This window comes from Aptenodytes forsteri, unplaced genomic scaffold (assembly GCF_000699145.1).
Source record: "Aptenodytes forsteri isolate BGI_AS27 unplaced genomic scaffold, ASM69914v1 Scaffold146, whole genome shotgun sequence".
Classification (NCBI taxonomy): domain Eukaryota; kingdom Metazoa; phylum Chordata; class Aves; order Sphenisciformes; family Spheniscidae; genus Aptenodytes; species Aptenodytes forsteri.
In genome coordinates, this window is record NW_008795128.1 from 2544431 (window position 1) to 2566350 (window position 21920).

The 21920-nt window shown below is 49.4% G+C and overlaps 2 protein-coding genes across 2 annotated transcripts in view; one reads left to right on the top strand and one right to left on the bottom strand.

Annotated features, from left to right (window-relative positions):
- The window catches only part of TSPAN18 (tetraspanin 18), a 64187-nt gene extending 52020 nt beyond the window's left edge, over positions 1–12167 (top strand). The window contains exons 6-9 of the mRNA XM_009277474.2: positions 3353–3451; positions 4743–4922; positions 7466–7549; positions 8543–12167. Of these exons, the coding sequence (XP_009275749.1) occupies positions 3353–3451; positions 4743–4922; positions 7466–7549; positions 8543–8590 (411 nt within the window). The 3' untranslated portion in view covers positions 8591–12167. The remainder of the gene's footprint in view (positions 1–3352; positions 3452–4742; positions 4923–7465; positions 7550–8542) is intronic.
- Positions 12168–15851: 3684 nt separating this feature from the next.
- On the bottom strand, positions 15852–20792 carry TP53I11 (tumor protein p53 inducible protein 11). The gene is made up of 6 exons (XM_009277475.1): positions 20589–20792; positions 19404–19462; positions 18784–18832; positions 18247–18343; positions 17202–17303; positions 15852–15985 (listed from the first exon to the last, which is right to left on the bottom strand). The coding sequence occupies exons 1-6, from the start codon at positions 20715–20717 to the stop codon at positions 15852–15854; spliced, it is 570 nt and encodes a 189-aa protein (XP_009275750.1). The 5' UTR covers positions 20718–20792.
- Positions 20793–21920: the final 1128 nt, after the last annotated feature.

The window sequence follows — 21920 nt, forward strand, 5'->3', positions numbered from 1 at the left end:
TGAAGCAGAGTGTGGTGGTGGGGTTAGTGAATGTGGTATTAGTGATGGTGAGCTACTGTGATCTGCAAGTCCAGTTGCACTCCCAATGAACTGTTTAAAAGCAGTCTCTGAAGAGGAAGGCTGTTGTTAATCAGCTATGGGAGTACCAGAGTTTCTTTTCCTTTGTAAAGGAGGTTTTGGAGGGTGGAGAACCCTTTTTCATCAAGAAGACCCCCCCATAAAATAACGTCTTCCATGAACAATAGAGAGAGGCTGTGAAAGAGCGATTTGACTTATGTACAGGAATTGCTCCTTATATGCCATTCAGAGGTCTGGATGGGAAAAACCCTGGAGGGGTATTTGACTCTTTTTCTTAGTGAATTGTCTTAGCAAGCAAGAAAGTGGGATGGTAGGAACAGATGAGCCCAGTGGCAGGGCTCTGGATGGAGTCAGGATGTTTGGATTTTTAGCCCCAGTTCTGACACTTAATAGACAAGTCGCTTTGGTTCCTGATACCTCTGTTTCCTCAGACATAAGGCAAAAACTAAAGAATGTGAACTGTCCGTCCCTCAGTTGAGCAGCTGGAGGTCTCTTGGATTGAAGGCACTGTGGAGGTGAGAAGTGCAGCACTGCTGACTGTACCTACAGTACAAGCACTGTACTGTGTCAAACACATTAAGGTGCTCCAGGCAGATGCACATGGACAGGAGTGTGTCCTGTTTTCCAAGCAGGCACCATGAAGCCAGCTTCTTGCACAGCATTCAGTATTCTTGAACACAGTGCTGCATGAGAAGGCTGTGACCTTCCTGGCCAGTGCCGGCACACCTGTGTTGTGCAGAAATGCCCTCTTTTTCATAAGTCCCCTTCATCTGGCTGGAGTAATCCCAGCCAAGCTATTTTTTGAACCCGTGTGACAAAATAGTCCCCCTTCATTCGCTGGCATGTAAATGATATATGCATGCATGTGCTTCTTCTGTATTGGAGATGTTCCCCCCAGAACAGCTAGAAGAAAAACACAGCTGAATAGCTCTTTATTGTTCATGACTGTGGCTGATACGTGTGTTGTCAGAAGTGTGTGCGAAGATCTAGTTTTATTAGTAGGTCCTTTGCTCCCTTCTGAATAGTTCTTGCCATAGTACTCCGATGTGCACAGATCTCATCAGTGCCGTTACTAGCTTCAGTGAGAGGGGGGCCGTGGGCATGTGAGTAGGACTGTCTTGCTGACTTTTATCCTCCTTTGTCAGCAATTTTTTAAAAGAAGAAAGATGCTTCTGCTGATCCTTTTTTTTTTTTTTTTTTTTTTACATTTTTCTGAACTTCAGATGCTCAGGACAAGCAGTTTAAGAGCAACAAAATGGAATCAGTTATTTTCCTGGCAAACTTACCCTTCCAGGACTAGGCTTTGTTTTAGGCCAAGTCTCGTAAAAATCGCACACAAACTCTGAACAATTTCCTCTGGGGTTGCTGCTGTCAAAATAAAGGTTTCACTTTATATTTAAATGACTTTTGTTTTAGACCCTGCCAAAGGCAGTCGGCTGGGATTTTTACCAACGGTAATATCAGTTTCAAAGTCCGCGCTTCAGAAACAGACAAGCATCAAAAAAATGTGCTGCTGTCTCTGCAGGGTAGAATGCTGCATGGATAAAGTATGCAGAGAAAGGGAAGGAAAGGAGAACACCGAGGACATGTTTCAGCATCTTCTAACCTGACCTTCCCTCAGTGGGCCAAATTCCCGAAGGAAAATGCCAGTCCTCTCTGATCCTCTGGTATTTTAACATTCAAAAGCAAAAAATGAGTTAATCTCTGTCTCATAAAAGTGATTTAGGAACTTAGCAGCATATCTCATTAAAAGGTAGTGAGATTAAGCTACCTACATCATTCAAGTCTTTGTGACAAAGTTTTACCCAGTATTGATTTAGTCGTTAAATTTGGCCTTAGTTTGTATTTGTAAAAGAGAAGTCAATATTAAGTGGTATTTGGGATCTTTTAAAGAGTCACCACAGCCTTCTCTTTTTTTCCTTAAATTTTGTGATAGAATTACAAAGGAAACAAACAATTTTGTGCTTGTGCTTTTGTGCCCACACATACATCTCATCCATATGTGTGTGTATGTGCGATATTTCACGTTGCATATCAAGAACCTGAAACCAACTTGTAGCAGTATATGTTCCTGCATCTGCAGTGCTGTATGAACAACAGGGAAAAAAAAAAAGGGATCTTTTTCAGGCAGCTTAATTTCTGATCCTGCAAATACGCAACACTAGAGCAGTGCTGTATCCAGCCGAGTCCAACCCCCTTCACTGAGGCTTTGCAGTGGCAGAGAGATTTTGCCTGTGTGGATCACAAATCACAAGGTATTTTAGAGAAGGGACCACACAAGTCAAGACCTATTGGGGAACCTGAAGAGGGGATTCCTTGAAGTTTTCATCCTGAAGTGACAGAAAGGCGGAAAGATTGAATTGGAGTATGATTTAAGACGACTTTTAAGTTTGTGTATTTACTAGTCCTCCAGAGAGTGATCCTAAGTAAGTGTAATTTCAAGGTGTCTAACTTTTGAGGAGACTCTGAGCAGAAATGTTGGTTCAGTTTTTCTATTTTACTGTAAATGTAAACAGGAGTAAATGAAATTCCATTTGTTTTTATTGTTGACCTTAGGAAAAATTGTTTAAATTATCTAAACCTTGGAAATATAAAGAGGATTTTTCTTTTCATGTGCGTGGGTCAGTTTAGATAATCTAAAGCATTGTCAGGGAAATGGTCTTTTTTTCTGATTTGTAAGTGGACTTGAACATTTCATATTCATTACATGTTTTTTAACTTCCTTTTCATTCCCAGAAAGTTTGGTATTAGAGCTTGATTCTGCTTTCTCACACATGGAAGTAAATTCAGAGCAGTTCCCCTGTCATCAGTAGGAAGTTAGCTGGTTTAAAATGAAAAATGAGGGGAAAATCATGCTTTGATTGCAGACCTCATGAAGCATAGTAAGTTAAGCTACTATGTGGGTGTGGATTTGAAGATATTTCTAAAATCTGTTTTAGTCCTGTTTCAACTTACGGAACACTTTCAAATACCGCTGAATATTTAAAAAACCAACCAACCTTTAAATGTAAACATTAGCTTACAAGTATAGATATAATTAAATCCCTGATTTTTCATGAGCAACAGTTTTATCGAACAAGTACCATTCACCCTGGATACAGTTATGGTTCAGCCAGTGGCTTTCCCCATGTTTCTCCTCTGAGGTTTGCAAAAAAAAAGAACAAAACCAAAACAACCGAACAGCCCCCAGCATTCACAAGAGCGAGCTTTGGGAAGTGCTTGGGAAAGAGGTGTTGGCAGTAACCTTTGCCAACCACCTGTCTGTGCATTTCAGCTGACCAGAGAGTTTTTCACCAAGGAGCTGAAGAAGCATTACTTGAGGAACAACGACACGGACGTCTTCTCTTCCACCTGGAACTCTGTTATGATCACAGTAAGTCATGCCGTGCCAGTCCCATGCTGCCCGTGGTCAGCGGCCATCAACACGGTGCTCAGCCTGCACCTTCAGCTCGCCTGGGGTCAGCCTGCTTCAACCATCCTGTCGCATCAAGCATAGCACCAGGGTTTGTGGCAGTGGTGGGAGGGAGGTGAGAATTCGGCTGGCAGACGGTCTTTCTCAAGGCAAGCTGCCATCGGTCCTGAGAGAGACGCTCCTGGTGACTGCGTCTGCCTTTGTGGTTTGCCAGAGCCTGAGGCATTTGACCTGGCTGGGTACCCCCAGCTTTCAAACAGTGGGCACAGAAAGCCGTGGAGCTGTCTGCTGCTGAGTATCGCTGCATTTACCCTGGCCCGTTCCCCTTGCAGACTACTTCAAAACTGTTCCCAGCCAGCAGCAGCTAAAACTGGTGCTAACTAATGGCTTTTTGTTTGCTCTTGTGAAATGAGTTGGTAAGTGGCAGGTTAGGCAGGAGTGTGCCTAATGGTATATTTTCAGTATAGAAATATTAGCCATTAAAATTGACTTTGTTATTACAGTCCTAATCAGGCAGGTTACAGATCGATTGTGTCATTGGAATTGGAGTTGTTCTTAACTACTACAAGAAGTTCTCAGTGCATGTGTGTGTGTGTACACATGTGAACTTAGTGCTTAGTACAGCCCATGGTGTATCTCTTCAGGAGTGAGGAGTAGGATGTCAGGCTCTGCAGATGAAAAGTCAATTTTAATCTTAAAAGAAAAAGATGATTGCTGCCCTTCATGCTGATTCAGGACTTTAATAAAGACATTTCCTTTTGCTGACTGAAAGGAGACAGAGTATGACTTGAATCCTTAAAAAGGACCTGACTTGAATCCTAAAAAGGGACCTTACTTGAATCACCTAGCAGTGCCTTTGAGCAGCAACAATCCCGGCCATTAGCTATGGGGAGAACGGGCGTTTGGGAGCCTGGATTGTACTGCTGGCTCTGTTACAGACTTGCTGGGTGATCTCAAGCAAGTCATTCTGGATGTGCTCCAAAGCCCTGTGTAGTTCATGGCAATATTCCCAGTGGTACCTTAGAGTCTACAGTGTGACATGGGAACAGTGGGACTTTATAAAAAGGCTTTAATGAAACAGAAGCTCCAAGGTACAAGCACAACCCACTTCTTTGGAAACAACAGTTGTTTTGTCTCTGCTTTGACTAAAGCTTTGATCCCTACAAGAATAGGTCTTTGGTAGATTTCTCGTATCTGCTTTCAGGGCAAGGTGGCAACTCTGTCTTCCTTTCTTCTCTGTGCCTCTCCCTAGTTTGCCTGCTGTGGAGTGAATGGACCAGAAGATTTTGAAACTATTCCTCATCTTCCATACTCCTCTTTGGAAAAGGTGACACCGGAGGCTTGTTGCCAGCGAGAGCTCCAGAGCCGGGAAGGGATGTTTGTCAACAAGGAAGCCTGCCTCACAGGTGTCGAGAGGTTTCAGAACCGACAGGTAAGGGAAGCCGAACACCAGGAAAAGGAGTTTCACAGTGGGCAGAGAGGTGGCTGGGGTGGTCATGGGTAGCTAGTGAAGCTGGCAGGTCATGCCATTCTGACTGTAGCTCACATCCTAATTACACTTCTGCTGACAGCTGTTTGAAGTCATGGCGTATGTCTGATTTTGAAAATCCTCTTTCATTGTCTGCGCTGCTAAGTCCACGTTGTGCTGTATCAGCAGAAATACGACGGTTTTCCCAAGGGATTGAGAGGTGGGGTGGAAATTTACATCAAGTTTTATTGTGTTTCTGAAGGTTAGTACTATCTCTGAGAAGTTAATTAGCAAGCCAGCACAGGTCAGCGAGGATGGGATGGATCTGGCTCTTACTGGCTGTGGTAGTGGTTTCAGTTTAGTTCACAAAGACTCTTCATCAGCAACATATGCAACCAGGAGACTGAGGGTTAAACAGCCGCAGGAAACCATGTCCATTTTCCAAGGAAGAGAAGTGTGGAAAGCTGCATTTCTCTGCTCTTTTACTATTTACAGTAGAAAAAGGGTATTTCTTTTGCCAGGCCTCTCGACTTGGCAATTTTTCCCCATACTATACTGGAGCAAGACAGTTCAGCATAATGTCATTGACACTGATACTACAGTCATATTTCCTTACATTGTCACCAAGATGTGAAGTTTAAGAAACTTTCTAGCAAAGTTCCTGACTCTGTTCGCCTCAGCATTAATAAGCCAGCTGAGCTCTGTACTAACCGTATACGTACAAGCCTCCTTTTCTCTCCAGACTAAGCAGTGGTCCTCTTTTCAGCACTTGATAGCAGATTGTGAAAGAGAGTAAAGGAGCTTGGAAGCAGCGTGTGAGCTGTTCCTTGCCCAGCACCTGGACATGGTTGGCAAAGGCACTCTGGGTGAGAGATCATAGCAGACAGCACTGTACTGCTTCTGCCAGGTCTGATTGCTGTGAGTAGATGGGAAAGAGAGAGAGGAGAGAGATGAAAAACAGCAGGGAGGGAAAGAGAAATGGATTTTGAGAAAGAGGGTTAAAGCAGATAACAGATTTAGCTTTCCCTAAGTGGTGAAGCTGAGGCCTGCCACTTCTATGGAAAGGGAAGGTTTCCTGTGAGCCCTTGTCATGGCAGAGTGTTGGTGGAAGAAGGAGTGTGCACAACGAATGTCATCAAGCACACAGTGAGGCACTTCTGTAAAATGGGAGAGACACTCCCAAGCAACTGATGGCTGAATGCAGGCATATTCCTGGAGCAAAGTCAGGCTCTTGGGACACCGTGCTGGTAGGACAGTGCTGGCTGCCCTTGTGCTCATCCCCGTTTGTAGCCAGCTGAGCGGGGCATGCTGGAAGTTGGGTTAAGGTTGGAGTTCTGGCAAGCACCCAAACATTTTGTTGCTGTGCTGGATGCTTTTCCCTGAAAATTGGGCTGAAATGTGGCCGGAACAGGGCTGCTGCTGAGCGGTCTTATGTTGACAAGAGTGTGGTTTTAACAGCTTGGTTACTGCCCCAAAAGTCTGCACTCCCTGGGACTGCCTCATGAGTGGGTCCCCTCTGTGCTCTCCCTCGCTCTCCTCTGGTTGTGTCTCACTCGCAGTGAGCAGGGTCTGTCATGGACACCAGTACGTAACTGTTGTGCTGTCTTTGCAGTTCAGACATTTTCTTTTTGGGTGGAAGTAAAAAATCAGGTGATTGAAACATCCCAGCAGCATGGATGGGATTAAACGTGTATGTGTGAAGTATATGCTCAGTGGGGAGGAGAGCTACTTTGGACAAACTCCAATCTACGTTTCTCTTTACGTGTGACCTATTTGTGGAAATTTGCTGGTGAGTTGGAATTTTAGGCTGGGAGAACTGAGGCCAGGATAAGCTGGTGATTTCCAGAAACATCCTGAAACCTTTGCGGAAGATCTACCTGCTGTTTATTGTATGAGCAATAATAAATTACATTAAAGATAATGGTGGCTATGCTGCATAAGTGGAAGGATTGCTGTAGTGCATGGCCCTGAGTTCTTAATGAAATTAATTCTCCTATAGCCAGAAGGTCAGCAGGTGTTCATCCATGCTCCTTTGGGTGAAGGCACAGAGAAAAGGTCCTGGGGTGTGAAAGAGCTGCTGGCTATGAGAGAGGATTCAAGAGTCTCCTGCCTTGGCTTTAAATAAATCGTCCTTATCCCTAGCCAGCCTGGTCTGTCTGTCATCTGCCCTGAGGGTCCTTTCCTCTGTGCTTAGTCTCTGTCCTTTGCAGAGGGAGTGCCTCTCCCGTGCTGCTCCTCTCTGCCCTGCAGGAAGACACAGTTCCTCGTGGTCAGTGAGGGGTTGTGGGTGTGAACGACTCCCATGCCACTACAGCAAAACCTTCCCCTCCCTGGCGCTGTCCTGTGGGTCTCTGCCTCCTGTGCTGTGGGGCTGGGTGAGGGGGTGAGAGGGAGCCGTGCTTGTGGTGCCTGGATCTGAGAGCACCTCTTGTACTAATGAGGGCTGTGCTGTGAGAACAGTGCAATGTGCTGCTCAGGTGTGTCTCACCACGTTTTGTCCTTCCTAGGGCTGCTACACTGTGATCCTGAACTCCTTTGAGACCTATGTGTACCTTGCAGGAGCCCTTGCCATTGGAGTGTTGGCCATTGAGGTACTTACTGTTGTGCGACTAGAAGAAAAACAAGTGTCGGTAGATGTCCAGCAGCGAGGCAAACAGGCAGGTGCTCCCCCTTGCCAGGGGAAGCTGCTCCTGCAAAGTGCAAGCAGGTTATCAACTTGTGGTTTTAATTGCCTAGAAAGAGTCGGGTGCTTGGTCCTTTGCCACAAAAGGCAGGGAAATAACCGGTGCTGCACACCTGCAGTGCTGCAAGCCTGCAGTGCCGCCTCGTGTTGGGCCCGCTGCAGAGCTCGCACCCTGCCACGCTGGCCACAGGGGCTTCGGGGACCCACTGCCTGCCCCAGGGCTCCACACAGTCGCTGCCCTTAGTGCAGCAGCACCCCAGCAAGCTGACTAATCTGCCACTTGGTTAACGTGTTCAAACTGTGCCTTTGCTTTAAAAACTTATGTTTAGAGCCTGAAATTGTATTGGCTCCAGAGCATCTCCGTTATCCAGCATTAGCGTCTGGCTCTTTGGTGATGTTTCTGAGGAACGGGCTTCCACCAGACACAGCATTAGCCCAGAAGTGGTGTCCCTGCAGCATTGCTGGGGCAAGGCCGGGTGCTTTCCCCAGTGCCCTGTCCCGTGCAGAGGAGAAGGAGCTGGGCAGTGCCCCAGCAGCCCCCATGAAGGCCCCGCTGTGCCTGCTCTGGGCAGTGGGAATGGTGTGCAGAGCAGGGACCACGGAGCCTGCTCCCCTGCAACACCAAGGGCAGTTTGGGAATGAAGCCAGGCTGCTGCTGTAGCCACAAACAATTCGGGGGACAAGGGAAGGAAGGGAGGGATCACCTTCAGGAACAAAAAAAAAAGTTTTGCCACAGCCTCCCCTGGGTGGTGGGAAGGGTCCCCCTCGCTGCGCCACTGACTGCTGGGCAGGCGGGAGTGGTCCTAGGGCCAGGGAGGGCTTTGCTGATCTTCTAGAAGATGCAGCTGACTCTCGTGGTTCTCTGTTTTGTTTTTGCCCTCTTCTTTCCCCCCCTTCCCAGCTGTTTGCCATGATCTTTGCCATGTGTCTCTTTCGAGGGATCCAGTAAGAGGTGGCCCGTGAACCACCACGTTCCCCACGTGCTCAGAAGAAAGAAGGAAAATCAGAAGAAACAAAACCTGAAAACACCCAAAAAACTTTATTTTTTTTAACAAAATGGGGTAGGGGGAAAAAAAGAAAAAAAAGAGGGTTGTAATATATGAATGACCAAAAGGATTGTACTTCAGGGGCTGGAACTTTGAGGTGATGTGCACTACACTGTACACCGGACCCTTGCCCAGAGCCACCCGCAGCAGCCGTGGAGCAGGAGCCCAGCGCAGCTGATTGCACTAGAGACTGACGGAGCCGGCGGGGGGAGCAGGAGGATGAGCACATCTGCCTCTCCTGCAAGGCCGTGCCTACCGTTCGTAACTTTATGACAGCAAAGGACTGAAGAACAGCCACACAGGGGTTGGATAAGGCAACAGGTTGGCCAAAGTCTGTGACTGTCCAGGTGGGTTTGAAACAAGCAGTGGTGGCTCATCTCAGAAGTAGGTAGTCATTGTTCGCGCGATTCTGGCTTTAACACCCAGCCACAGAATGAAAACACACGTTCTTCAGTGGAAGCTTTGCCCGTCACCTGAAACTTGTCAGAGAAGTCAGGCACTTCAGTGAGGCTGGCTTTTCTCTGGAGCCCCAAGCAGGGGCAGCATGGTCTCACTTAGCAATGGGACTCAGCTAAGGCTGGCTGATGGTCAAGAGTTTGGTGCCTGCCTTTCTGTTTTTACTAAGATTTACTGTTCCTTGTTGTGAAAAAGAAAGAGGGCAAATGGTTCCTTGCTGTGTTCCCATCTCCTGGGAAAAATAACGGCTCTGGTCAAGAATCATTGATACTGCCGCCTTCCTGAGAAGGGGAGGAAATAGTGTTTAAATCTTGTCGGCCTTTGCCTCTCCCTTCATACTTGCAAAAAACGATTTGTGGTGCTCTGTTAGCATAAATATTTGCAGTGGATTCCTACATGCTTTCCAGCCCTAAGGGGAGTTCCAGGCATGGTGCTGGATGGAGGAGGCTGAGGTTTGTCAGCCGCTCCCATGCTGTTTGCCTGAAACAGTCTTGTGGTATCATTTCTGCTCAGAGATTTTCCCCTGAGATCCTCACATGGGCTCATGACGAAAGCATCAAGTCAGAATTGTTTTAGTCTGCCTGCTAGTTGAGAGTGTTTCCTCCATTGAGTTAGTTTGACATTTAACTAACGTATCATCTACTTAATCATTTGGAAGTGAACTTGAGAAAGATGTCTGGGACTGGACCTTGGTCAGAGATTAAGGTGGAACTGCTGAGGCCCCAGGCAGGCAGCCAGCGTGCAGCCAAACCGCTCCAGCCACTGCTCCAGTGGTTGTGGTTATCGACCCAGACAGGTCACTGGTTTCTCTCCTCTGGAAGCCTAAATCCCTGTTGCCTTAATTGTTCATCTGGTCACTCCCTGACCCCAAACTCATTGTGCTTGAGGGAGGACAGAAGGGGCTGTGGTTTCTTGTTTAGCTTACGTCTTTTTACAGATTTTATAGGCTCAGATTATGGAACACTTTTATATAGGCTTAAACCAGCCCCTTTAAAGGCTGTAACCACTGGCAAGGAAGGAGAGGGGGCAGAAGGCAGCAGCGAGGAGCCAAGCAGTAACCTTGTGCCCAGGTCTGGCAGCAGCAGGTGCGCCTTGCCTGGCTTACACCACTGGGGCTGTGTCCCTTCAGCTCTCCCAGTGGCACTGCACAGGCTACAGGGAAGGAAGGAAAGCAGCAGAAAGACTGGTCCATAATAGACAATGATGCTGGCTAAATGTCCAGATTGGGGAATCAGGATATTAAGGAACAGGAAGGAGGCATTAGAGCTTTTCCAAGCTTCATTCGAGAACAACAGTTTGCTCATCAGCAGGAGAGGGCCCAGGCAGGTAGAGCTGCAGCCCCCCCATGCCGCAGTCAGCATATTCCAGCAACGGAATAAGAGGCCAGGGCTGCTGAGCGGCCTCAGATGTTGCATTAAACCTCGTGGAAAGCTTTTCTAAACTATTTCCCTCTGGATCTGCTTTTAATGAGGCATTTTAGCATTAAATTCTGGTCTGTTGTTTAATGAAGGAAAACAGTTTTGCTAGCCAAAAACCACCAGTATTTGTACCCAACAGCAGGTGCTGCACTTAAGAGAGGAAAAATTTGTTGCATCTACTAGTCTTGCAGGGAACAGGCCGAGCAGAAGGCGAGCTTATCTGTTCCGCTTCTGCCTCAGGAGCTGGTGTCAGTGACTGTTCTGGGAGGCCAATTCCCAGGGGAGGAACAAAACCATGAGCAGAGATGGTAATTTGGCTGGAGGTGAGCAAGAGAAGCAGAACTGCCTCCCCAGCCTCCAATTTTTTCCTTTCCCCTCAGTTTATTATGCAAAGGCCTGGCTGTCTCAGGTCAGAGCCTGGAAGGCAAATACACCGATTTGTGCGTGGTGGGTGGCTGAAAGAAAAAAAAAAAAAAAGCCTTAAAGCCTTTTTCTGCATGGGGGAAAAACTGTCAGCATTGGGGGAACCAGAACAAAGCAGCCAGAGCGCTAAGTGATAAATATACACGCCTGAAGTAGGATCTCTGCAGGCTTATTTCTCTTTGGCTTTCCTAATTCTGTACTCATTGCTTTGTCTGTTTTTAGCTTTCTTGCTTTCCCTCTTCCCTAATGGTTGTCCCTGTATCTTCAAAAAGATCTCTTATTCGTCTGTTCTTCTGGCCTTTGCACAGTTGTTTCTCCTCTCTTACTTTGTCTGATCCCCCATTGCTCTTTTCTGGATGAAGACTTCACATCCCTCTGCAGCTGGCCGGTGTGCCACTGGGAACACAGCTTGAAACCCCAGCAACGGCCCAGCAGCACATTTTAAACAAGAACTGGAGATAGCTGTAAAGATACGTGGAAGTCTGAGAGGACCTGTGGAAGTTGGTAACAGGCAAAAAGAATTTCCCTCGGGGGAATTTAATGAGCAAGCAAGGCCAGAAAGCAGACTCCTGGTGTATGGCAAAGCATGTAAATTTGTTGGTTTTGTCCCTTGGTTATGTGGCTGCCCCCTCTGTTGTACAATAGTTTTCAGAACAGTAGGCAGGAGAAGCAACTGTATTTTTATATTTGTTTTTAACAGCTCTGGTGAATATTTTGGGGTCAGGGGCTCAAGCTAGATTCACTGCTTGCTGGAGAGCTCTGGGCAGGCTGGGGACCAGAGGGAGCTGCCATGCTGCTGCCTCCTTCACTGTAGCACTGTGACCACAGCCCAAGAACCTTGGATGTAAGTAGTAGAGAGCAGCCTCTGCCTGCGAGCCCACAGCCCCTCTTGGCGCCCCTGCCTCCCGGCTGTTATTTAATGCTCAAATGACTGTCACGAATGCCTGGGAAAAGGGCTGCGTGTGAAATAATGTTTGAAATCTATTTTAAAAAACTGTAAATGTTCTTTTTATTAGATAGTGGAGCTAATTTATCCTGTATTCCCTACTGTAATGCTTTTTTATATTGAAAGGAATTCTTTTTTTTGGTAATATAAACCAGAACACAAGCCTGAAGCACTCTCTGCACGGTTTTTGTGTGCGTTTCTTAAAAAAATAAAAAATAAAAGAAAGATATCGTGACAGTGAAGTGAAACCGCTTTAATTTTCACTTGGTGTTATGTACAGTCACTTTCTTACCAGAGGAGAAAGAATAAACTCAGGTACAGCAGCTAAAATGAGGTATAAACTGAAGTGTCCCACTCTCTCCTGCCCCCCCACCCCAAGTAAAAACCCTTGACCAGAAAGGAGAGGCCAGCTTAGGACAGACAGAGCCTCTCCTTTGTCACCAGCTCCAGTTTGTCAGCTCTTGGTTAGACATAAATAAGGCAATGTAGGGAGTTATGTGAATGATGAGCTTTCTTCACCCTCAAAAGCGAGGGCTCTGTGAATGCAAGGGTTTGGGTCCATCTCTGGCAGAGAAAGGGGTCAGCCTTAGTCCTGGCCTCTGCCTGCTCGGAGGACAAACCTCTGGGGAACATGACTCCCAACCCTGCACAATATTATACAAATGCAGGTAATTCATTGCAGTCTCCCTTGGGAGATGATGTCAGTCCAAGGCCTTTCTCACAATTTAACAGATAAGGAAACTGAGGCCTGTGGAGATGGAGTTTTTTCTCAGCAGATCAGTAGCAGAGCCTGAAGTGATGCCTCAGGCTTTTGATCCCAAATTATATGCTCAACTGCCACCTGCATCTGTGATGCCAGCGCTTCTGTCCTTAGCGAAGCAGTTCTGTACAAACGTTTCAGCATTTTCCTCCCTTTCCCCCCATTCACAACAGAGCGAAAACAACCAGCCACAGTTGGTTTCTGGCAGCACTGCAGATGCTCTGCCTGGGCTCCATCCTCAAGCTGCCCTGAGAAACTCCCTCCTAGACCTCACCTCCTCCAAACTCACCTCCTCAAGTGGGCCTGGCCATGTTTCTCCCGCAGCACCTTGCTGATGAGAAGGGACCATGCCAGGGACCACAGCCTTTTTGTAGCCATTGCCAGGCAGGGGCATCCATTTGCCCCTTCTCATTTAGTTATAGAAGAGGTAGAGCCCCAGTCCACTTCCACACTTTCTACATGGTCCATTTATAGCAAGATGGAGCAAGAAGCATAAAAATAAAACAGCTTCATCTGTCCCCTTTCAGGACTAGGTACCAAGTAGCATGAAATCTCTTACATGGCCACTCCCTCAGGCTTTGCTCTATGTTGGAGCAGAAGACATTGACTGGCAAAACTAGAATTAGCTCACTGTTCTAAGTTTTGCAGAGGCAGCTGCTAAGCAGGGGACCAGAGGAATCTGACCTCACCTGATTTAAAGCTCCTTTGGAAAGCTGTAACTGCTTCCCCCACCCTCCCACCTAATTTAACCATCAAGAAGTCTTCGGAGAACTGCTCTGACATAGTGCAGTAACTCATTTCTCTCACCTGCTGGATGACATTTTAAGGTATGCTAATCAAGCAGCCGTCTACAGACCCAGAGTCATAACGAAGTTCCTAGGACCTGTGGCCAACACAGATAGGAGGACAGCATTAAGAAAACCCTCCATTTCCTTCTTCTGCAAGATTGCTTTTGCTGTGGTCAGTTTTACTTGTCTTTCCTAGAAACACAATTTCCCACCCCCCCAAAACCAACGGTCAGTCTGTGTATACATTCATGTGACCCCCAAAACACAAAGAATCAAGCTTCACGTACCTATACCAACAACTACAGCCGAAGTGCTGTACTGAAGCCATTGCAGCTGCCCATGCAGGTGGTGTGCAGGGTGAGAGCAACAGCCGCAGCGTACCACGCTCCAGCTCCCACGCGCAGCACCGCTCGGTCTAGTTCGTGATATTCTCCAGGCGGCACTTGATCATTTCCGGCCTCACAGGGAAACTGTTTCCCTCTTAGAGCCCAACTCTTCCACCTGAACAGGAAGGCTCCCTTAAATGCAAGTTTTAGTTGCTTAGTATCATATTTTGGACATGTTTAAAGCAGCTTGGCAGGCATGTGTTGTTGGGAGGCTCCAGAATTTAGCCTGCTGTTGGATGTTGCCTCTCCATTTGATTTACTTAGGAAAAGAAAAATATTACAGTTGTGATGTTTCCTGGTTCAACTATTTCCAATATTCTTACCTGACAGACATTTTGCATGGCCAGTAGGTACAATGCACACAGTGTCCCAAGTTTATGCAGCTGCTTCTAAATGCCAAAAGCACTAACACAACACACAATAACTACCCACTACCTTCTTCTAACTCTACTAAGATATTAAACAGCAATAGCCATAGATCCCAGTCTCACCAGTGGCTTGAGGGCTGTTGTTCACACAAGCACTTCTGTTTGTGTAGGCATCTTTCTACTGGGATTTTTGGGACGTCAGCTCTATTCCAGGGCACACTTTGATCCAGTCAACAGTAGCACATGAGTAAGAAGTCCGTATCCTGTACACAGATCTTCTGGCTTTAGTCCCATGGAGAACAAAAAAGGCCGCCTCCAGCTGTGGACAGGGATAATCCGCAAGGAAACTGCTAGGAAGTAGGGCAGCCAAAGCTGTTAAGCCCAGGAGGTGTTGGAGAAAGTGGCCAGTGAGTACTAAAGCACATTTAGTCCTTCCTTGTCTGGGCGAGAGAAGGCAATGATGCCTTCATACACGCCGCTTGTTGCTGTTCTTCATCCCAGTTAAGTATCTTAATGCTACAAACTTTGGTCCTCTCCCCTCAAAGTCAGAAGAGCTGTGATACCTGCACATTAGCAGAGCTGGAACACCATCTCCTACAGCTGGGGTTCATCTCTAGAGGCTGCTCACTGACCCAAGCAGCTGTGTTGATGCTTGCTCTGCCCTCACGAGCACTAACCACAGCACTACTCCAGCCCCTGCTTAACTAAAGCATCAGATGCTACCTCACACCTACCACTGCTGCTACCATCAGTAAAGCTGCAACTGTAGGAAGTGCTCTGGTGTGAAGGGACAGGACCCCAGCCTAGAAACTTCACGAAACATCCCAAGCAAGGGGATATCTTTGTACTCAACAGGCTTTTTCCAATAGCTTCCTTTGCTTCTCACATATTGTAGTTCAAGCTGCTCCACTGTTCTGTTGCTGTCCCTGCGAAGGGAACAAGCAAGAAGCCTCCCTCTTCTTTTGCTGTATCTCTGGCCAAGCTCTGCACAGCACCCAGTGTAAAACTACAAGGCAGGGTGGCACCTCTGGCAGCAAGGAAAGAAGAGCTGTTTGCAAAGCGCTGAACTAGGAACTAGCCTCGTCCAGCTCCCAGCTACCTGGACAGTCAGTACTTGCTAAAAGGGGAACGAGCTGCACACGAGGGCACACTCCACCAGGCAGGTGCAAGGCTTACCAAGGGGAGTAGCCAAGTCCTTCGCCCTGTCTCCTCAGGGATTTGGTTTCAATGTGCTGGTCTTATTTTGTGCTTTGTTCCAGTGGGTTCCAGAGCCTGTGATCCCATCGGCCAGTTCCCCCTGGGAAACTGGCTCTTTTCCCTGAGCCTGCCAGGCCTGCACACCTCCCTGAGCCTTCCTCCCGCTGCTCCTTGCCTCCTGCAGAGGGGCTGGGGGGTCCTGCCCGACACTGCTCTCCCCCCATTTCACCTGGCAATGCCACCAGCACCGAGTTACACACTGATTCATGCCGGTAAGTGGAAAAGAAGGAAACCACTTTAGAACCAAAAGGGACTAACAAAAAAACCAAAACAAACAAACAAACAAAAAGTTATAATTATAATGCAAAATTACCGACACAAACCCCTCCCTCCCACCCTTCCCATGACAAAAAGCCCAGGAATTAGACTTTCTTGGGACGGCGTCCAACTTGGTAATAATAATAAATGCTGATGAGGATGAAGAGGGCTCGGCTGACCAGGAGGAGCATGGCACCTGTGGCTATCCGGCTACTCTCAACCAGGGAGGCAGTGGTAACTAGAGAAGGAGGAAGACAAGGCAGAGGTTGGTGATGAAAAAACAAATGGAGACAAGTAGCACAAAGCTGTTTTCTACTGCCCTCTAATGCAGCTTCCTAGTGAGACCTGCCGAGACTTGCGGATGCAGAAGCTTTTGCCACAGGCTCACAGGCACAGTGAACCCATGGCACGGGCTCTTCACTAGCTTGATTTCACAGCCTTGAAGTTAGCCACAGACCCACGGTCCCCAGAGCGCTCACTTACAGAAACCCTGCTTTAAAGGCAGCCCTATGTTCAGGCAGCCACAGCCCAAAATGGCCACTCGCACAGATGTGAGTTTCCATCGTGCTCAGGTGTTAATTGTGGAAGCTGCATGTTCCAGAGTTTGTTTTGCGGTTTGACCGCTTCAGTGCTGATTGATTGATAAACATTTTTCAACTTTAGAAGCATCTACAAAATACGCACAGTCCACACATGCTACCTCTTTTCCAAGCACCTCTCTTTTTTGGCTACTGACACATAGTCCATATCTAAACCAGCTACCTTATAATACAGTTAGTGAGCTACCAATGTAGACATGCAAAAACCCCTCCATTGTTAAATATAGACAAGCTCCCTAGAAACAAGCTGAACTGTTATTCTCTGTTTTGGTAAGACCAAACATCCCCCTTTTTAGCGTAGGTTTCTACAGTCTTGTCTTGTTAGCTCCAGCACCTAGGCAGCCCACTCCAGGAGATGACCTGTGCTGGCTATGAAGGCCAGAATGTTTTTAGGGAGAAAAATAAATGAACTGTCAGAGGAAGATGTCTCCCCTGCACCTGGGCACCCTTTGGTGAGCAGCCCAAGGCAAAGGCTACTCCATGAGGAAGGAAAAGGGAGAGCAGCTGGCAGGGAAGATGCTCCCAGGGCCAGGTTATCTTTGCCAGTCCCGCAGGGCAAAGGAGCTGTCTCCAGCACAAGCCAGGCACAGCACAGGGACAGCTGGGGATTGGGTACCCCTGTGGCTGTGCCAGCCAGGTGGCAGAGGCAGCATCTCCCCATCAGCTGAGTCCACCGTGACTCCCAGGGCCTCACCGCACAACCCAGAGTTTCTTCCATCAGACCCAAAGGCACTGTTCCAACGCCAGTTGTTCTGCCCACCTCCACTTCTCCTTCCTCCCTGCCTGGTGGGGGTACGCAGCATGCACCCCCATCCTTTGCGTCCTCCTCCTTACTGGGTGGCTGCAGCTACTCACCCAGGAACTGCACGGCGAAGTAGCACGCCTCCGTCAGTAGGGTCCAGCGGATAATGACTTTTTCAGCCGTGTAGAGGGCGTTCCACATGATGAGCGAGATACCTGCAGAGGGACAGCAGAGCGCAGCTGCCCGAGGGCCAGGGGGGATCACTGGGAAGGGGCAGCCCACCCACCTGCTCCCGCACGAACCGTTTTGGCCTCCCACGGGAGGACGGAGGGAAGCAGTTCTGCGGGCAGCTGCGCTCTCCCGGCCGCTGCGGCCGCTGCATTTCCAGCCATCCCCGCGAGGTGCTGCTGCAGGCTGCGGGAAGGAGCCGGCCGCCAGCCCGCCTGGGCCAGGGCATCCCACCCAACCGCCTGCCCTCAGCCCCAGCCGCCCCCCAAAAAAAACATGCCTTGCCAAGCACCTGCCTACCCTTTGGTGCTGGGCACCACCCTTTGCAGCGTGCCAGCCCCGAAGGCTATCTGGCTGGGCACCCAGAAGGTGGCAGTCCCTGCAGCCTGGGAGCACTAGCGGCCACAGTGCGGGGTGCAGAGCTACGCAAATCCCGTGTGTTTAATTCTTCCACTCATTGTCTTCTCCAGACCGTTTCTCTGGGCTCCCCTCACTTTCTTGTCCTTTGCCCCCCACCTCTTGGGCCCCTCGCGTGGGGCCCTCCCCGGATGCCGTTGCCTGCCCCTTCTCTCCTCCCACTCACACAAGGAGGGTCTGGCCCCAGCTGCAGCTCAGCACCCCATCTTCCAGCCCATCTGCGATTCCCCTTTGCTGGGGCACTTGGGGGTACTCCCCCAGGTATTTAGAGTGTGCACAGCCCTTTTTACCCTGCCTGTAGCGAGCCTGAGCCCCTACTAGGAAAAAGCAGCAGTGGCCGAGCTTCTCAAAATACCCCTAAACAAACCATTTCTTTGCTAAGAGCAGATCTTCTGCTCTCCGGCTGCAGTTGTCCTGTTGGGCACAGACTTTGACACGTCCTCCCATTTTGGCCTCTCGCCCCTTACTCTATGGGGCAGCAGCATACCCCACGTACAGTGGTACAGCACTCACTGAGGAGAGCTCCTCCATAGAGCCGGATGGGAGTCTTGCTGCTCACCGATTCCTCGTCAAAGACGGTATCATAGAGCTGGTCAGGGAAAGCAAGAGCCTGGTAAAGGCAAGAGAGAGACTTAGCAGCCTGCACTGGCCAGGCCCATCAAAATGTGTCCTCTCAGGCAGCAGTGATCCAACATCAAGCCTTTATGGGATCAGCCGCTGGCCAGGAAATTGGAAAGTAAGGAGGCACAAGAAATATCAGCATGTCAGCTACTGGCTTCACGGCCGGTTTCTATGGCCAAGGCTGCCATGCCGCGTGTGGTTTATGACCCTGCTAATGAAAACAGACTCTGGTGATAGGAGCAAACTGCCAAGGACACTGCTAGCAAATCCCATTACTGAGACATGGTGAGGGCAAAGGCCTTGAAAGAGAAAGCAGCGGCAGCTGCTGGAGGCAGAGGAAGGGGATAAATGCCGGGGGCCAAGGAGCCACACTGGGGCACCCCTTTGGCAGCCAGAGCTGGCGGTGCCCAGGACCAGTCCCTCACTTACCATGATGGCGACCCCGGAAAACATGATGGCGGAAACCAGCTGCCAGACCCTGTGTGGGAAGGAAGACAGAGGACCCGGCGTGAGCACGGAGGCGATCCCATTGCTTATGCTTCACAAAGCATTCCTGGCTGCCTGCTTGGTCATCAGCCTTCATCCTCCCCCCTCGCACAACCGAGGTAGCCACAAGCCTCCCATGGGAGGACTCGGCTCCCCATGCCCCACTACCTCCAGCCTCAGTGTGCAGACTGGCCTTGCTGAGGAGACAGAATTGAAATCCCCCTGACGCAAGCAGAGGAGGGAAGCGACCCTGCCAAGAGGATGGTGCAGAGTGGGATCCCCACAAGACGCACCACTCCGGCACACGAGACCAGGAGCTCTTCCAGCCCCATGCAGTCCCTGTGGTTCTCAGCACCTGCTGTGAGACAAAAGCTTGAGGGCCTCAGACTGATTTATGGGGTAAGAAAGCAGAGCTGGTCTGGTCCCATGGCCCCCGAGAAGCACCTGCAGGGACCAGTGATACTGGTGCAGCAGCAGAGCTGGTGTCAGCGGCCAGAGCTGTTAGGGATGCTGTGCCCAAGGGCCCTCAGATGACCCAGCTCCAAGGTGGCCCAGTATCTTACCTGAGTCCCAGTGGTTCCCGGACAGCAAACTTAATTTCATTTCCCAGTACTTGGCTAATCTGAAATTCAAATAAAAGACATAAGGTGACCGAGCAGTCCCTTCCCCAGCCTTTAGGCAGTATTCGCCAACCCAAAAATGCATACCTAACCCCATGTGAGAGTTTAAGAGGGCTAGAAGGAGGATGAGGACAAGGGATTCATCTGTGACCTCTTAGTCCCAACGCCTGCCGAAGGCTGCCTTGATTTCCATCAGGAGCTGCAGCCTCTACTGCTCCCTTACTGGCATCAGCTACATGCAGCGTGGGGCTGGGGCAGGGTCAACATTAACTTGTCTCCTCTTACCTACATAAGTAGGGAACTGTCTCCTCCCACACACCACCTGCGTGTCACACCCCGATGGAGCACAGGCTCCAGCAGAGCCCTTGGGGTGTCACAGCGTCCGTCCCACTCTTGCATTCGCACTGCTCAGAGTGATGCCCAGCCGTGACTTCCCCAAACCACGCGGATGGGAAGACTACACAGACCAGCAACAGGGAAAGGTACTTGGGGGACCTTTTGGTTGCAGAGAGCTCTGAGAGAGCTCTGCGTGGCTTCCCACATGCAGGCAGGAGCTGGGCAATGCCCTGCTGGCAAGTTCTCCAGAGAGCATCCAGGACAGGGCTCCTGCAGGGCTCACCCTTGTCCTCCAGTTCTGGTATTTCACTGAAACAGGTTGGTTGTTTGCAATTCAGGCCTCTTCCAAGAGGCACTGCAGCACTGCTGCTTAAATCGCTGCTCCAGTGTCCAGGCCACCGGCTGGTGGGCATTGGTAGTGCCACGGTCCTACGGCACCAGCTCTGAGCTAGCTCACGGGTGTCTCAGCAATACAATTTCAGGAATGGATTAAAGCAGCTTGAGGGCAGAGCTCACCCCGTTACCACAAAAAGCTGTTTCGGGCAGCTCCCGTGCACCCAGCAGGCTGTGTGCCTCGTCGCTGCTCAAAGACAGCATTGCTCATGCCACCACAGCCTTCACCCCTCATTTTACAGAAGCCCTGTTACAGAATGGAGCTGGGAGCCCTGTTTCTACAAAAGAGGGTGCGGAAGTTAGGTGCTGAGAAAAAAACACACCACCTCGGTTTGCCCAGGCAGAAGGTCTCTTTTCTGTCATTACTGCATCTGGGCTTCCCTCTCCCCTGCCTCTCACCTTTGAGCGATGGACCTCGCCGTCATCGTCCTCCCCGCCGACCCCCAGGATCTTGCGTGTCTTCAGCCTGCTCACCAGGTCGGTCTGGCTGTGCTTCTTCATCAGTGGCGGGGGCTGCTTCGCTGCCATGGTGGTGGCCCTCCACCACCAAGTCCTCGGCTGTGAGGCAGCACAAGGGGGGCGCGGGAAGCGGCTCTGCCGTCACATGAAATTTCACGAGGTTTGGGAAAAAAAACCAACCACCGCCACAAAATCTTCCTGTTAGGCTGGCAGACGGCTCCTCATTGTCCCGGTGCAGGGAGCCCTGGCGATGGGGCCGGCCCCGGCTACGGGTGGCTCATCTCAGGGTGATCCCACCATCACCGGGATCTGCTGGAAAAGGGGGGGAGAAAAAAATCAGAGCAGCGTGGCTTTAGTGTGGACATTTAGCTATAAATGCTTTTGACCTACAAACCATAGTCTGGCCTATCCCCGCATGAGACAATGCCCAACAGTACATCTTTGCTGTTTCCCAGACTAGGCGAATTAAATGCTTCCCAGACTAGGGGAATTAAAGTCATTAAGTAAGTGATGCTTTGCCTTTTGTCTTTCTCCGTGCCATACATCACACCCTTCAGCTGCCACTTCAAGCCAAATACCACACAAGTCTCAGGTATTTATTTGTTCCTCCCCCTGCCAGATGCTGCAGCCCCCACATTGTGCCAGAGCACACCAGCCCCAGAATAACAAGAAGCCACAGGCAAGACTTTCCTTCAGGATACATTGCTTTCTGGGATACAGAAGATGACAGCAAGCAGAAACTACAAATACTATCTGGGATAAGAACAAGACAAAGATAACTGACAGAAGCTACGGCGGAAGAGAAAACTTCTGCCTTGGCATGGTGGTATAAAGTTAGAGGTGTCAAGAGTCCCATGAAATCACTCTATTATCATCCTGCAATCATAAAACCTGGGAAACCCTCAGTTCAGAAAGTCTTTTCTTCCAATTTGTCTTCATTTCATCTTGGCCCAGCTGAACACAAACACGTTTTTCCGTTTTCCACTTCACCCTCCCAGAGACCCACAGACGAACCCCCACAGGCACAAGGCACAACTAATCCAGCCCAGGCAAGCACCGGCAGTCCCATGCCCCAGCTGAGCCTTCCCACAGCTGCCCCAGGAGGAGAGAATTTATGCTCATGTCTAAAGAGTTCACGAGTCTTCAGGGAGTAATGAAACGAGGTGCCAGTTATTTTGGCATCGTGCATGCAAGTGTTGTCCCGCTGCCTTGCAAGGGCTTTCCCTCTCGCAGGAAAACCCTTCCCTGTGGTTGTCCAGACAAGAGCAGACA